The 16386-nt window shown below is 38.6% G+C and overlaps 1 protein-coding gene across 5 annotated transcripts in view; it reads left to right on the top strand.

Annotated features, from left to right (window-relative positions):
• lama2 (laminin, alpha 2) overlaps positions 1 to 16386 on the top strand; it is a 385009-nt gene that overhangs the window by 240481 nt on the left and 128142 nt on the right. For all 5 annotated transcript variants that reach the window (XM_087980433.1, XM_087980426.1, XM_087980423.1 and 2 more), the window contains 3 exons: positions 7929 to 8162; positions 10608 to 10751; positions 13207 to 13386. In XM_087980433.1, coding sequence (XP_087836559.1) covers positions 7929 to 8162; positions 10608 to 10751; positions 13207 to 13386 — 558 coding nt within the window. The remainder of the gene's footprint in view (positions 1 to 7928; positions 8163 to 10607; positions 10752 to 13206; positions 13387 to 16386) is intronic.

Below are 16386 nucleotides of genomic sequence, written 5' to 3'. Positions count from 1 at the left end.
AAAGGTCTTATACATCACTATAACTCTATGAAAGGACTGACAAATGAAGAGAGACTGGAACACTTAGGACTATATTTACTGGAGTTTCAAAGAATAAAGGGGAAACTCTTATGAAAACCTAAATAATTCCAACAGGACTGGACACGGTAAATGCATTATGAATGTTCCCAGTGACTGGGAAGTTCAGAACCAGGAGTCCCAGTCTCAGAATATAGGTTAGACCACTTCGGACAGAGCTGAGGCGAGATTTCTTCATTCAGGGAATGGTGAGCCTATGGAATTCTCTGTCAGAGAAAGTGATTCAGGCCAAAATGTTTAATGTTTTAAGGAAGTGTCGTATAGAGAGGTTATGGCTAAAGGAATCAAAAAGTATGAGGAGAAAATGGGCATGGGTATCAAGTTGGATATTCAGGCATGATAAAATTGAATGGTGGAGTAGGTGCAAAGGGTTGGATTACCTAATACTGCCCTTATAATCCTGTTTCTATTTCTCCCACACTACTTCCTTATGAATACTAATTCCCTTCAGTTTCTCACTGTGGCTAGGTCAATTGATCTTTATTATGTCAGGGAGGCTTCTAGTGTCGCTTTTGTGAAAGCCAACACAGAGTACTTATGTAACTCCTCTGCTATTTCTCCTTTCCTTCACAAATTGTCCAGTTTCTACCTGCAAAAGACAGACAGTTGTCTTTGCTAATCTTCCTCTGGTACTTGAATGGCTTTTGAATGCATATTCCGTTATTGATTTTTAGCATTAAGATTTTAGTTTTGCAGTAAACTATGAAATTTTGTGTATGATAGAAAGTTGGAACTATATAATAAGAAAAAGCAGAAGATAAAACAGAAAGCAGGAGTAAGTTATGCAGCTTGTAGAATCTTCTATGCCATTTAATAAGGTCTTGGTTGGATTAACAGAAATTTACTGTAATATAATGTATTGCAAGTAAAATATCAATAGGCTTATGGTGCCTAGCAGGCTAATATTGGTATCCTGTAATGGAGAGATTAATTTTTCTAGTACTCTTAAGTTCATTTGCGAACTTCAGCTGTTGAATTCCAGTCAGTGCATTGGGAAATTATTGCATTTTTCGTCAATATTCAATCTTGCGTTTACATTGTCAATTTATTTGTTCATGGAATGTGGAAGTCACTGGTAAGATCCAGCATTTATTGCTTACCACTAATTGCCCAGAGGGCAGTTAAAAATCAACAACTTTGTGGGGAATTAGTTGCTGAAAAGTTGTTTCTCCTGTTGGACAGTCTAGGACCAGAGGGCATAACCTCAGAATAAGGGGTCACACATTTAAGGCAGAGATGAGGAGGAATTTTTTCTCTGAGGGGAGTGAATCTGTGGAATTCTTTACTGCAGAGATGAGGTCATTAAGTACATTCATTGTGAGGTAAACAGATTTTAAATCAATGAGGGACTCAAGAGTTATGGGGAAAGTGGAGTTTGGAATAATGTATACACGGTTACCCAGCTGTAGAAAGGTGTTTATTAAATTGGAAAGGGTTCAGAAAAGATTTACGAGAATATTGGAGGGGACTGGAGTATTTGAGTTGTAGGGAGCGGCTGGGACTTCTTTCACTGGAGCATAAGAGGTTGAGGGGTGACCTACCATACGTTAATGTTATTTTTGTAAGAGTTACTATAAAGTTTTTAAAAAAGATATGTTTTCAAATTTTCCTTTTTTTGATAATAAATTGACAGGGCTGTATCTGTTGTTATTCTGGTGTTTTAATTATTGCTCTGTGATCCTTTGTTCCTTTTATCAGACTCCGTGTCTGGTACAATGAGTGGCTTGCTTAGACTATTTTTGAATTGAGGATCTGGAGTCACTTGTTGGCCTAATCAAATGAGGATGGTAGATGTTCCTTCCCTAAAACACATGAGTGAACCAGAATGGTTTTTATGATAACCATTTTATTATAATCTTATAATACAGTCACCTTTAGACAAAGTTTAATTTCAGACTTTAACTGTATTCAAACTTTACCATCTGCTATAATGGGATTTGACCCCATATCCCCAGACTGTTAGCCTGGGGCCCTGAATTATTTATTGACTCACAATACCTCCATAAAACTGCCTATCCTTGCTGTTAAATTTGCTGGTCTATAGTAACTAGGAATACACTACACCCTTTACAGTAGCAGGTCACATTTGCCACTGTCTGATCCTCTGACCTGCCCCACCTCTATATCCAGGGAAGGTTGGAAGATGATGGCATGACCCTCTACTACATCACTCCCACTTCTTTTAGCCACATGGGGTGCAAACCATCTGAACTATGCAACTTATAAACTTAAGCATTGCAACTTATAAACGTAGCCTTTCCTGTTTGTCACCCCATTCGTGACTTATACTATTTTTGTATCTAGTGCTATTCTGTCAGCATTTATTTCTTAATAAACACTGATCCAAAGTACTCATTAATTATTCAAATCATTCCCTACACCTCGAAGCATAAACCTCCTTGTTATTTATTTATGAGAGTTGAAGATTTTTTCATTTTTCTATGTTAAATGCCATTCTATTGTCTAAGTCTCTTTTCTTGCTAATTTTTACACTGACCTTATTTTGTTTATCTTGGCTCTTGCTTGAAGACTTCATGCATCGACTTCTTTTGTTTCACCTCATCCAATGTGTTCTGGATTTTGTTCCCTTTTGCCATTGCTCGAAAGAACCTAAAACATTTTCTCCTTTGAGGTTACCCTTCACTCTGGTTTTTGCCACGAGTCTTACTTTCTATTTTACCTTGGCTAAATCTCTTCTCATCTCATGGAAGATAGTCCTTTTCTAATTTAGAAGTTCTATTTGAGACATTGCCCTGCTCATCTCCATCACTATTCCAGTCGAGATGATATGATGATTACTGTTCTCCCTGTCACATACTTGGTCCACATCTCCACTATTTCTTTGTGGAAGGAGGAGGATTTCATGGACTTGTGGCAGTGATACTACAAAGAATCATAGACTCATAGAATCGCTACAGTGTGGTAGTAGGCCATTTGGCTGATCAAGTCTACACTGACCCTCCAAAGAGCATCCTACCCAGACCCACCTCACTATCTATCCCTGTAACTCCACATTTCCCATGGTTAACCAACCTACCTTGCACATTTCTGAACACTATGGGTAATTGAGCGTGGAGGAAATCAGACCACCCCAAGGGAAACCCATGCAGACATGGGGAGAATGTGCAAAATTCACATGGAAGGTGGAATTAAACCCAGGCTCTTGGTGCTGTGAGGCAACAGTGCTAACCATTGTGTCACCATGCCATCCGAAAGTTAATGCTTTAGTTGGTGGGGAGAGCAATGGGGAGCACACCAACTAAATTGCAGTGGGATAGTAGGATGGGAAATGCAATTGTGAGCTCATAAAGATATGAGGAGTTATGCAGAGAAGGCATGTGTGAACTGACGAGGAGCAATAAGGAGGTGATGGCCCAGTGATGTTATCGCTAGACTATTAATCCAGAAACTTGCTAATTTCCTTGGGACTTGGGTTCAAATCCTACCATGGCACATGGTAGAATTTGAATTCACAAAAGAATCTGGAGTTAAGGTTTAATGTTGAACATGAAATCATTGTTGATTGTCAGAAAAAAATCTGGATTTACTAATGACCTTTAGAGAAGAAAATCTGCCATCCTTATCTGGTCTGGCCTATGTGTGACTCCAGGCCCACAGCAATGTATTGACTTTTAACTGCCCTGTGGACAGTTAGGGATGGACAACAAATGGTGGCCTAGCCAGAGATGTCCAAATCCTGTGAGTGAATAAAAACGACAGCACACAGGGTGTTCAAATACCATTGGTTAAAGATGAGAATCAGTTGTACTGGGAGGGGACAATACGACGTTACGTGCTTTGAGGATGGGAATAAATGCCAAATTTAACTGGAAACACAGGACAGAGATGATAATTTTGAATTTGTTTCCTACAGCCTTCACTATGGACTTCGAATATCTTATTCATTGCCGGCATTTTTAAAAAGCTGAAAATTAATGAAAACTTCTTTTTTCTTTTACTCTTGGGAGGAAGGAGTTACTAAGAAGTATTATTATTAATTCCTAGCTGTCAAAGAAAAATCTGTTTTCAATAAAATTGAAGAAATGACACTTGTGTTTTTAGATGAAATATAAAATGCAATCTTCTTGTTCATTGTAGATTCTAAAATATCCAATAAAGTGTCAAAATTGAAATTCTTGAGGGGCCAGCCCCCTAATTTCCCTAGACTAAAGCCTTGAGCTTTTTAGCAGGCACTAGCTGTAACTCTGCATATGTTTCTGTAATCCAGGCATGAGATTGCCATGGGCTTGTTTGGAGTCAGAAACCTGAGCCAGCCTCAAATAATGCAAATTACAAATACTGAGCAGGGTCCAAGGTGGGGCGTTATTAAGCAGGAGAGAATTGCATTTCCTGTAAGGCCTATAATGTGAATAGTTGGCAGTTGTGAATGAGAAGAGACATACTGACCTCCTAAAAATGGATGCTGTGAATATTCGTTTCATCACTCGTGGGATGTCACAGGCTGATCAGCATTTATTGCTTGTTCCTATCTAGTTGGCCTTCAGAAGATACTGGTGAGGCTGCCTTCTTGAACTGCAACAGTCCATCTGCTGTAGGTAGATCCGCAATGCTGTTAGGGAGAGAATTCTAGGATTTCATCCAACGACAATATAGAAACGATGATATATTTCCAAATCAGGATGGTCAGTGGCTTAGAGGGGAACTTGCAAGTTGTGGAGTTCCCATGTATTGGCTGCCTTTGTTCTTTTGGTGGAAGTGGTTATGGTCTTGGAAAGTGCAGTCTAAGGAGCTCTGGTGAATTTCTGTGGTACACATTGCTGGTACTGAGTGTTGGTGGTAGAGGAAGTGGATACTTGCGGATGTGGTGCCAGTCAAGTGGGTTGCTTTATCCTGGATGGTGTCAAGCTTCTTGAGTTGTTCCTCCCCTGCAGGCAAGAGGGAAGTATATAATTACAGTGAAATATGAAAGGGTAGGGCACGGACTGGGCTTGTAGTTTGATTGTCTGAAAATAAAGTATTTCACAGTTTCTTGCTAGATTTATTTGGTGGAGAGGAGGGAAACATTAGCATAAGTTTACATTGAATCCTTCTGTGGCGAGTGAACGAAGTTTCAAACCAACTGGGTCAAATACTTGCTTGTCCCATGTAGATGAAATAAACTACACATTACTCTTTCTCAGAGGCAGGAATGTCACTGCTGCATGTTATCTTGGTGATTGCATTCATTCCCTCTCTCCCTTTCATATTTTTCACCAACTTGTAATCTAATGTTTATGACACCATAATAATAATTCAGAGGCTATAGCACCATTATGTTAAATTGGAGAACTTATGAAGCCTGGCTGGTATAGGAAAATGACTACAAAATACTAACTATGAAAGGAAACTTACCAGCCCAGAAGAGTCATTGCACACGAGAAAATAATTACTTCTCACAGATGCTGCCAGACCTGCTGAGTTTCTCCAGCACATTCTGTTTTCATTTCAAATCTTTAGCATCTGCGCTATTTTGCTTTTATTCAGTCCACTAATTATAGTTGATCTGCCCTAAGTGTGACTTCAATCCTATACTATGTCATTGATTTAATTACTAGCACTGATATATATTGCCCTACGATATTATCTGTATGCAAAATAAATTTTTAAAAGCACATGCTTTATTTTCTCTGTGTCAGTCAAACTCATTCTGTCCCATGTCTTTTACTCATTCTCTCATCTGAAGCTTGATTTTTCAATCTCTTGTTGAGGTGGGGAGGTGTGGATGTGGTGCACAGGAGTTTGGGCATGGATATTATAAAAATAATGCCCCTGGATGATATATCAGTGTCCTGATTTCTCTGGGGCACACTGGTGTTTTCACAACCAGGGACATGGAGTCAACAACTCATTTGATAACAGTTAAATGTTCATTAAACTCCTGGAGAGGTTCATTAATAGACAGATAAGAGCCAAATTTCAAATTGTATATTGACAAAACTGGATTTCACAATTAAAATGTCCCTTTAAAGAAGAGATTTATACATTTTTGTAATCCATGGGAACTTTGGAAAATGAGGATGAGTGGGAAAGTGGAATTGAGGTGCCATGATATTGAAGTTCATGCTCAAATAAAAGCAAAATATACCTCTGTTGGAAATCTGAAACAAGCATCAAAAATGCTGGAGAAAGTCAGTAGGTCTGGCAGCATCTATGCAAAAAGAAACAGAGTTAACATTTCTAGTCACTATGAGTTTGTAGTGATTATAATGAGGTCAGCAGGTGGACCTCATAGAATATGATTTCCCTATTGGGGCTATTAATCTAGTCTAATCAGGGAGCCCTGGCTGACAGATAAAAACAGAAGAGTCACTCAGCATTGCCCTTTGATGAGAAGGGCACTGCTTGTCACTGGCCGCTCAGGCGTTTTCCTTTCTTCTTGGTGATGGAATATGAATAAAGGTTTATGCGCTCATTGTTCATTCTCTGTGTCTGACACCTACGCACATACATCATGGATGCCGGGGAAAATAAGCACGACTGCTGTTTGACTGTAGTGTGGAGGTAAAATAAATATAAACAGGGCATGAAGAAAAAAAACCCAGAAGAGTCAGACATCGTGTTCACTCTCAAGGCTGGCTCTGAGGAAGCCAGGTCAGCATCAAGGACTCCCCATGTGTAAATAAGGGGTGGCTTGGTGACAGAATACCAGCATCTGTGGAGTTTTTCAGATCCTTCCTCTGTTTTGAAGAAAAGTCATACCGGATTCAAAACATTAACTCTGCTTCTTTCTCCACAGATACTGCCAGACCTGCTGTGTTTCTCCAGCATTATCTGATTTTGATATTGAACTTCAGAGTAGACCTGGGGGCTATTACAGCCTACTCCAATTTTCTTTGTTATGTTATTGTGTTCTGAAAGTAGCAAAGCATCACTTAGGGCTATAAGAGATGAGAGATGTTGGTAAACTCTCCCTTTATCTACATCTTTAGGTTACCAGACCCCACTATGGCAGTAGATTTGGTTTGATGCATATCACTTTCAAATTTTTATAGTGTTTCCATCCCAATCCATTGATTGTGCTAGCTCCAATACCCGCCTTCATCGGCTAAGAAGATTAACATACAATTTGCACCCAGGTTTCATGTTAGTGTTGTTTTTGAGTTCAGTTGTTTGGAAAAGGGTAACATTGACCCTTCAAAACTCATCCTCTGATCCTCAGAGTCATACAGTATGGAAACAGACCCTTCAGTCCAACTTGTCCATGCCGACCAGATTTCCAAAACTGATCTCTCTTTTATTCTCTCATGACAGCATGAGGAAGAAAAGGATCTTCTAAGATGGGAGTTGTGGAGGGAAGGATTAATTGTACCTATACTCTAATAATAGCTACTGACCATCTTTGTGAGGAGCATTGTCATAATAACATTATATCATGTAGAAGGGGCCTGTGCCTGTAACATTCCATATATGTCCCTCTCATTATCCCTTTGGGATTTGGTTAACTGGATTGGCTGGATAGCTGCAGAGTGACACAGCACACATCCAATTCCTGGATCAGCTGAGGATGCTGTGAAGGCTTGCCCCTTGCGAGACATGGTGATCCTCTGAATAAACTTACCACCACTCTGTGCTCTCTAATGGGAGTGCAGTTTATGGTCCTCTGGGGCGAGGTTGACTTTCACTTATGTATTTATGTTTAATAAAGACTGTTAATGTTCACTCACCTGAGTGTAAACCTGATCTCACTAATGTGCAATGATGGTGACATATAAAATCCTATTTAGATAGTCATTCCAGTTCAGTCGCATCACTTCACTCATATTTCATAACATTGTAGATTTAAATAAGATAACCATTTTCCCAAATTTTTTAAAAGACATTTTTCCTTTATTGTCTTCTGTTGTTTTCAGCCCTGTAACTGTACAGTTGTGGGATCTTTAAACCTTCAGTGTGATGATGCAACAGGCTGCTGCTTCTGCCGTCCAGAGTTCACAGGGGAGAAATGTGACCGATGCAGAGTAGGTTACTGGAACTATCCACTGTGCCGGCACTGTGACTGTGATCTGGCAGGGACAGAGAGGCAAACATGTGATGAAGCTGGAATTTGTTCATGTGCGGAATACAGTGGACAATGTAACTGTAAGGTAAGTTCGTATTAATTAATGGATGGTATCATGGAATATCCAGTGAGTATTTATTCATCCCTGTTAAACTTATTAGAACTCTTAGAGGAGTTAACAAGCAGGATAGATAAAGAGGAAGAAGTGGAGTAGTATGTTTGGATTTCCAGAAGACATTTGATCAGATGCCACATGATAAACTACTAAATAAGGTATGTTCATTTGTTGTGGTAAGGGGTGGGACATTGTAAGACAGCAAACTATAACTAGTGAAGTACAATGGCAATCAGTGCTGGGTGCATAATTATTTACTATGTACATAGATATACATTAATTATCTATTAATGAGTTGGGTGAGGCATGTGCACTATCATCATGTTTGTGAGTGATATATAAATAGGTGGGAAGGCAAGTGAGGAAGAAGACACAAAGAGTGTGCAGAGGGATATAGCTGGGTTAAGTGAGTGGGCAAAAACTTCAGCTGGAATATAATGTTTAAAATGGGAGGTTTTGCACATTGGTAAAAAGAATTGAGGAGCTGAATATTATTCAAATAGAGAAAGACTTTAGGAAAGGAAATCTGCCATCATTAGCTGGATTGGCCTACATGTGACTCCAAACCCATATCAATTGGGTTGACTCTCAGCTGCCCTCTGGTCAATGCGGGATGGGCAATAAATGCTGGCCCACCTCGTGCCACCGTCATCCCATGAATGATTAAAAACAAAGGACTGTGGAAACCTGCAGTACAGAGGGATTTGGAGACTCACAAAAGACTGGCATGCAATTTCAGAAGGCAATAGAGAAAACAAATGGAATATTGGCCTTTATTTCAAAGGGAATGGACATAAAAATCGGGATGTCTCACTAAATTATAAAAGACACTACTGCATTCACACTTGGAATATACACCGGTAGTCCACAGAGGGTTTACTTATTTGATTCTGCATTTGGAGGGATTGCCTTACAAGAAGAGGTTGAGTAGTTTGAGTCTGTACTCAGTGGAGTTTAGAAGAATGAGAGGTGACCTTATAGAAACATACAAGGTTCTTCGCGGACTTGATATGTTCCCTCCTTGTGGGAGAATCTAACACCAGAAGACACAATCTGAGAGTAAGGGATTATCCATTTAAGACAAAATTGAGGAGGCATTTCTTCTCTCAGAGGGTTATGAATCTGTGGAATCTTTAACGCAGAGGACTAGAGATTAGTTTGTTAAGTATATTCAAGGCTGAGAAAGATTCATTTTAACCAATAAAGGAATCAAGATTTATAGGGAAAGGGCAGGAGAATGAAATTGAGGATTATCAAATTAGCCATGATCTCATTGAATAGTGGAACAGGCTTAATGGGTCAAATGACCTACTTCTACTCCTATGTCTTCTAGTCATCCAATGGGGTACTTGTCAATTCATAGTCTGATTGACAGCGCCAGGTCCTTCGAAAGTCTTTGAAATAGGGTTATAACCTTAAATGTTTGTTTTTATAAGAGATTAAATAGTTGTAACAAATTGGGTGTGGTGATGTTTTTAATCAATCATTTTAATTTTAGAAAATTTTAGAAAATGATGAATCCTTTAATGGAATGAATTTGAACTTTGCCTTATTAAATCTCAGCATGGGTCCTGATGTCTTCACATGGGGTTCACTGGTTGATAATATGGAGAATATTAGGGCAGAGGCTTCTGGTTAACAGGCATTCAATTGTTTGACAATAAATTGGGATAAGACCTATGAATGACCATGGCTGGAGGGACACAAGTGGAGGGGTCATGGAGCTGAGGTTGATGACATGGATCAGCATAGATAGGGCATGTGGAATGTGTGTGCACAGGGAAGGCCTGAAGTGTTTGGTTTGTGGCTTTTCTTGCAGCTAGGCCCAAGTCTCAGAGCACAAAGTGGACCTTTCGCACTGCTGTCATGCTCTGAGCCTGTCAGGGCCTATAACTGCCTTTGAAATCTTCCAAGGGCTGGTAACAATTCCCATATCTCTACCCTCTACCCACTCCCCACCCTCTAACAACTTTCGAAGTGAGATGAAGAATTAAGGCAAGAGTGTTTTGTCTTGTGTGAAAGAGCATAACAATAGGCCACCAATTTGAGATAAATAGCATAAAGTCCAACATAGGCTTCAGAAGAACCTTTTTTATTGAAAGAGAATTTAAAACTTACTACCACAGGAAGTACTTGAAGCAAATAGTATTTATGTGTTTCTGGAGAGACTAGAAGTACATGTGAGAGTGAAGATAGTAGAGGGTTATCATGTTAGATTAAGGTAAGGAAAATCAGGAGGAGGCTCAAATGGAGCATAAATTCTGCTACAGAGTTGGTGGACTGATTGGCTTTGTTCTGAGCCTTATATCATATGCAGTCATAAACAAGACAATTTTATTTAAATGCATTTTAGTATCAAATGCTACAGAATGCTACTGCTGATATTTTAAGAAATCTGTTTTATTTGTTGGGCAGGTAAACGTGGAGGGCATCAGTTGTGATAGGTGCAAGACTGGTGCTTTTACACTCTCTTTAAACAATCCTCATGGATGCAGTAGCTGTTACTGCTCAGGTGTGACTACACAATGTACTGAGGCAAAAGGACTGATCCGCAAGAGAGTAAGTGAATTACTAGCTGTTTCACATTTGATGAAATACTTTTGAAAATTTTGTATCTCCAAAAGGGTATTGTAACTTGACCTATCTCCTGTGTATTACTGCTTATTTTGTATTTATCTATTAGAAGTCAAAAGAATCCCAGACATTGCTTTTATAATTGTAAGTGAACAATTGAAACATGAAGTAAAATATTTAATTTGAATTGAAGTATATTTGCAGATAATGATTAAGTTGGTTTTAACTTTACTCTGCAACGTAATTGATATTCATCTTATAATTGTACTTTATGATTTGATGTACATACTATAAAACTTTGTGTATCCCTGTTTAGGGTACAAAATTTTGAAAATAGGTTTAGTAAAAGACTTTAACACTTCTTTTGTTCTGTGATATAACATTTCCTTATGGCTTTTTAAACTGGTAATCAAAGATGTAAAAGAGCAGATGACAGGCGGCACAGTGGCACAGTGGTTAGCACTGCTGCCTCACAGCGCCAGAGACCCGGGTTCAATTCCCGACTCAGGTGACTGACTGTGTGGAGTTTGCACATTCTCCCCGTGTCTGCGTGGGTTTCCTCCGGGTGCTCCGGTTTCCTCCCACAGTCCAAAGATGTGCGGGTCAGGTGAATTGGCCATGCTAAATTGCCCATAGAGTTAGGTTAAAAGGGGCATAAGTAGGGGTATGGGTGGGTTGCGCTTCGGCGGGTCGGTGTGGACTTGTTGGGCCAAAGGGCCTGTTTCCACACTGTAAGTAATCTAATGCAGTCGTCCAATTTCACTTCTATACAGTGAAATATTTTGAAATTGTTCACCGTCTAATTTGGATGATATTGAGTCTGTGGATGGTGCTATAATTTCAGCTGAAGGTAGTACTGGACAAGTCAGACCCCAGAGTAAACCCTGGCTGGATAGATCATAACTTTAACTTTTAATTTTTGCAATTGTGAACAAATTCACACAAGGGCTGCCAATGTATTTCAACAAAAGCACACATTTGTAACACTAGAAAACAAACAAAGCTTTATCTACATGTAATACTATTTAAAAATATGTTAAAAATAGCAAAACAATTTTTCAACTTCTATCATAGCAATATTCCTTTCAGATATTCAATCCCTGTCAAGTTTACACTTGACTTTCTTGGTAATGATGTTTTTAGTTCACTGCTTTAAATTACTTTCTGACCTCTTAAAAAATGCCTTCACAAAACTGAAATTTTATTTCCATTTCAAAATTATAATTATTCAAATGATAATTATTCAGTTTACACATTTGTAACAAGGCTGCACTATTGAATATGTTCAAGGATAAGATAGATAATTTGTTGCTCTTTCAGGGATTTGAGAAATAAAGTGACTTGGTTCAAAGGTATAATTGAGGGAGAAGATCAGCCATGATCACATAAATGGCAGAGCAGTCTGGAGGTTTATTCCTACCACTTCTGATGTTCTTATGTTCAAATTGACTATATCAGGAATCACGAGTAGGAAATGTCAGGTCAATCTATCAATATTCCAATGTAACCGGGGCCAGAGCAAGAGCATTCAGATACTCTCAGGCCAAGACAAACCTTCTCCAATTCTCAACTAACTATGGAAAATAAATATTGTGCATCACTTTTAATAGAAATTCCACTTCTGTAATTGAACATTTATTTTACATGAGAAAGAAGAATATAATGATATTGTTTGTACATTACCATTATTCTACATTTTTTGCAGAAGTTGTAGTGGAAGAAATGGACGCTGTAATCTGTAACATGGTCACATGATGCAATACTTTGTCTTCCTGTGATGAATCATTTCATACACATATTACACAACCAATAATCATTTTAATAGAGTGGGCCAGATTAAGTTACATGCTTTGATATTATTTACTGGTTCACAGTTTTTTATAGTCATGTGGATAGACAAATTTATGTAATTGTCACATAAACAAAATGAGAAATATAATGTAAAATTTAGGAAAGACTAATGTAATTATATGAAAACATATGTCAGTATATTTGGATGTAAATCAGCAGATCTAGACTTTCATTCCCATTGCTGAAGGCTGTATTTACTTAGAATTTCATGAATAGTTTGTTCATATATTTACCGTGCTGACTCCCACTCTGATATTCTTTTTCTTAGGTGACACCTAGTTTGCTTAATAATTATGCCAGCCTTGACCTGAAAAGTTACTTGTGCTTTGAATTATTGAACTATCTTTCAGTTTTCATTGAATAGAAAAAAAGCTCACCATGATTTACAGCCACATCTGGATCCAGATTTATTTTGTCTGAGTAATATGTTGCCATGAATCACTGACCTAACATTGTTCAGTTAATGTTGCTAGCACATGTTTTGCTGTTCGCTTTCAACTTGTTACAAGGCATGTTTTTATAGTCAGGACTTAACTGGAATTTTACATTCTCAGCACATCTAACAACTATCTTTTTTTTTCTCTTGAAGCTGATGCTGAATCCTGACCAGACTGTACTGAAAATAGTAAATAAATTCAATGACCGTGAAACAACCGATGGTGTCTTTCATCAGCATCCAGAGATAGTAGCTAATGTAGATGTAGTAATTAAACACCTTCTGTATGAGCCTTTTTACTGGAGACTTCCAGAGCAGTTTGAAGGTGAAAAGGTAATTAACTTCTCAACTTCATATTAAAATGATAATGTTACTTAAAATTACTTACCAAACTGACTGAAGAATTCAATCAACTATCTCAAATGTGGAAATGTCAAATACAATGAATGAAGTTATGATAGTCTCCATGATATGTACATGGTTGGAAGAGTTACATTTCTGGTTATGGTGATTTGGAGGTGCTGGTGTTGGGCTGGGGTGTACACGGTTAAAAGTTACACAACACCAGGTTACAGTCCAACAAGTTTATTTTGAAGCACTAGCTTTCGGAGCGCTGCTCCTTCATCACCTGGTGCCACAAGCCCCTGATGAAGGAGCAGCGCTCCGAAAACTGATGCTTCAAAATAAATCTGTTTGACTGTAACCTGGTGTTGTGTGATTTTTAACTTTTGGTAATGATAAACATCTCTAATAAGAAGTTCAGTACACTACCTGACCTCATAAAGGAACAGACTGATCCAATCTTGTAATTAGGGTTTCATTTTAATTGCTAAAATCTGCTGGATTGGGGTTATGTCAGAGGCTAAGATGCAAAAACTCTGGAACAGAAATCAATCCACGTTGAACCTGATCGCTTCTGCTTTTAATGAAGACTGGCCAAGATGTGGGTTGTGAATTCATTTAGAGGATTTAATTATCATATACAATAGTCATTTGATTATAATGATGCTTTGTGCCTTTGTTTTAACAGTTATTCTGATTTTTCTCATCCATATATGGTTGGGTTTCCCAGATTTCAGGAAACTTGGTAGCTTGAATAAGAAAGGTTGAATGTCTTTATAGCCGGGAGGATCATGTTCATTTATTCCAGGCCCAACAAGCAACTCAGTAAACCTTCCCCAACCCTATCACTCCGGTTACCTCACTGCCTTCCTTCCAATACCATCATCTATACCAACCGCTTGCTCCCCATACCACAATCGGACCCATCCCCACAACTGGGAACCCCACCTCCTATTATCTCACTTCCCCAGTAATCTACTGTCCTAGGTTTCAGCACTGTGAGGCAGACTTCCCACACAAAATACTTCTAGCCTGTGGGTAAGAAACTCAGAAAAAATATTTAAAGCAAGCCTGTAACCTGCAATTAGATTGGTACAACTGGGAAATGTGCTGTTATCGCAATCTCTACTGGAGTGTTTAGATGGCAATTGCTTTATATTTTGCTCAGACAGCACCATTAAATAACTTTGGTTACTGGCATTTAAAGCCCTGTGTTTTGTTATGTGATTTTAATGAAATTCAAGCATTATGTGTTTAAAGAAATGTTCTGACGTGCTAACATTTTTTAAGATTGCAACTTAATTTTTGAAACAAGATTCAGTACTGTAGCTTTGTCGAGCAGGTTCAGAACTGATGCAACTACAGAATAAGATTATCTTCAAAAGGGTATTCAAAATGATGATGGAGATTTCTAATGAATTACTCCATTACATCTCTCAATATGAAAATTGTGAATGAACTTCATGTTTGCTCTGAGTCGTGATTTGGAAAGTATTAGCCAAGTGTGAAGTTTAAAATGTCTTCTTCACATTCAGCTGACAGCCAAACAATTTTTTTCTTACCATGATTAGCCAGAAGGTGACAAAATTGTTGAGCAAACAATATTTGTTGTAATTTTTAATCACTAATCAGGAAACACTATCACTAACCAAGTTATCTTAATAAGCCTCAGTTGTCAGACTGTATCTCAGTGAGGGAACCTCATTGTTCCTAGCTCTGAGCCAGAAGGTGTGGGTTCAAACTCCACCTCCTCTAGAGGTGTGTCGTAACATCCCTGAATAGATTGATTGGAACTATTTGTAGTACCAACAGTAAATTGTCAGATTACAAGATGAACAATATGTTACCCTTGTTTAGATTCTCCCAGCAATAGGGTGAAGGTTCACTTGACTGTTCCCTGGGTTGAGAGAGTTGTCTGTGATGTATGACTGAATAAATAAGGTCCATATTCTCTAGAGTTTAAAAGAGTGAGGTGTGATCTGACGGAAACATCCAAGATTCTGAAAAGGCTTAAGATGCTGAGAGGTTACTTACCCTGCTGAGGAATCTTGAAAACAGGGACACAGCCTTAGGATAAGGAATCAATCATTTAGTACTGGGATGACAGAATTTTTTTTAAATAAAAGGATTGTGAGTCATAGTAATCCTCTCAATACTACACTGGAGTTTCAGTCTCAAGTTTGGTTTTTGAACTTGCAATTGGGACTTGAATTCTCAATTTCTGCCTCTGAAGCAACTGTGCTAGGAATGGAGCTAAAGCTTGCACAGTAGATCAGATGTTCAACAGTGAGTGGTTCGCCCCCATGCACTCAAAGCCTTTTCACTATGTACATGAGGGAACAACACCACTTGCAAGTTCCTTTCTAAGTTACACTCAATAGTCACTTGGTACTACATCGCCATTCCTTTATTGTCACTGGGACAAAAATGTGCAACTCCCTTCCTAATAGCACTGTGTGTACCTACACCAGAGGGATTTCAGATTAGACTTAAGCATTGTCTTCTCAAGTGAAATTAGGGATGATCAACAAAACCCTTCTTCAGTGATGTTTACATTAATGCTGCTGTGAGGGTGTAGAGTAGTTGTGCATCCAGCTGATTTGGACTAAAGTAGAAAAGACTTCTGCAAAGCCCCAAGGTAACACTATTCTCTAAAATTGATTATCTTAATCCAGTTAAGATCGGAAGCCATACTAAGAGACTGTAATGGAGTTTATTACAGCTTTGCAAGTGGACGTTCCACCGAGGCCTAGCAGAAATGGATGCAATTCCTGGTAGCCCAAAGACATCCACCATATATAGCACTTGACAAAAGGGCTTGTACTGAATTCACCCACAAGTGTTCATAAAGATGTTGCAAATGAAATGGAATTCTGGAAGCACTAACTGCTGGCCCTTCCAGAGATGACTATCTTGCTTTCTGTTATCTGTAAGTGTTTTGCAAACTGTGTTTAGTACTCAAGAACTCAACGCAATGTATTCAACTGACCT

Source organism: Chiloscyllium plagiosum, unplaced genomic scaffold, assembly GCF_037043375.1.
Source record: "Chiloscyllium plagiosum isolate Xiang-an unplaced genomic scaffold, Cpla_swu_hap1 HiC_scaffold_3, whole genome shotgun sequence".
Lineage (NCBI taxonomy): Eukaryota > Metazoa > Chordata > Chondrichthyes > Orectolobiformes > Hemiscylliidae > Chiloscyllium > Chiloscyllium plagiosum.
The sequence above is the reverse complement of the archived record's forward strand: the minus strand, read 5'-3'. Positions and strand labels throughout refer to the sequence as shown.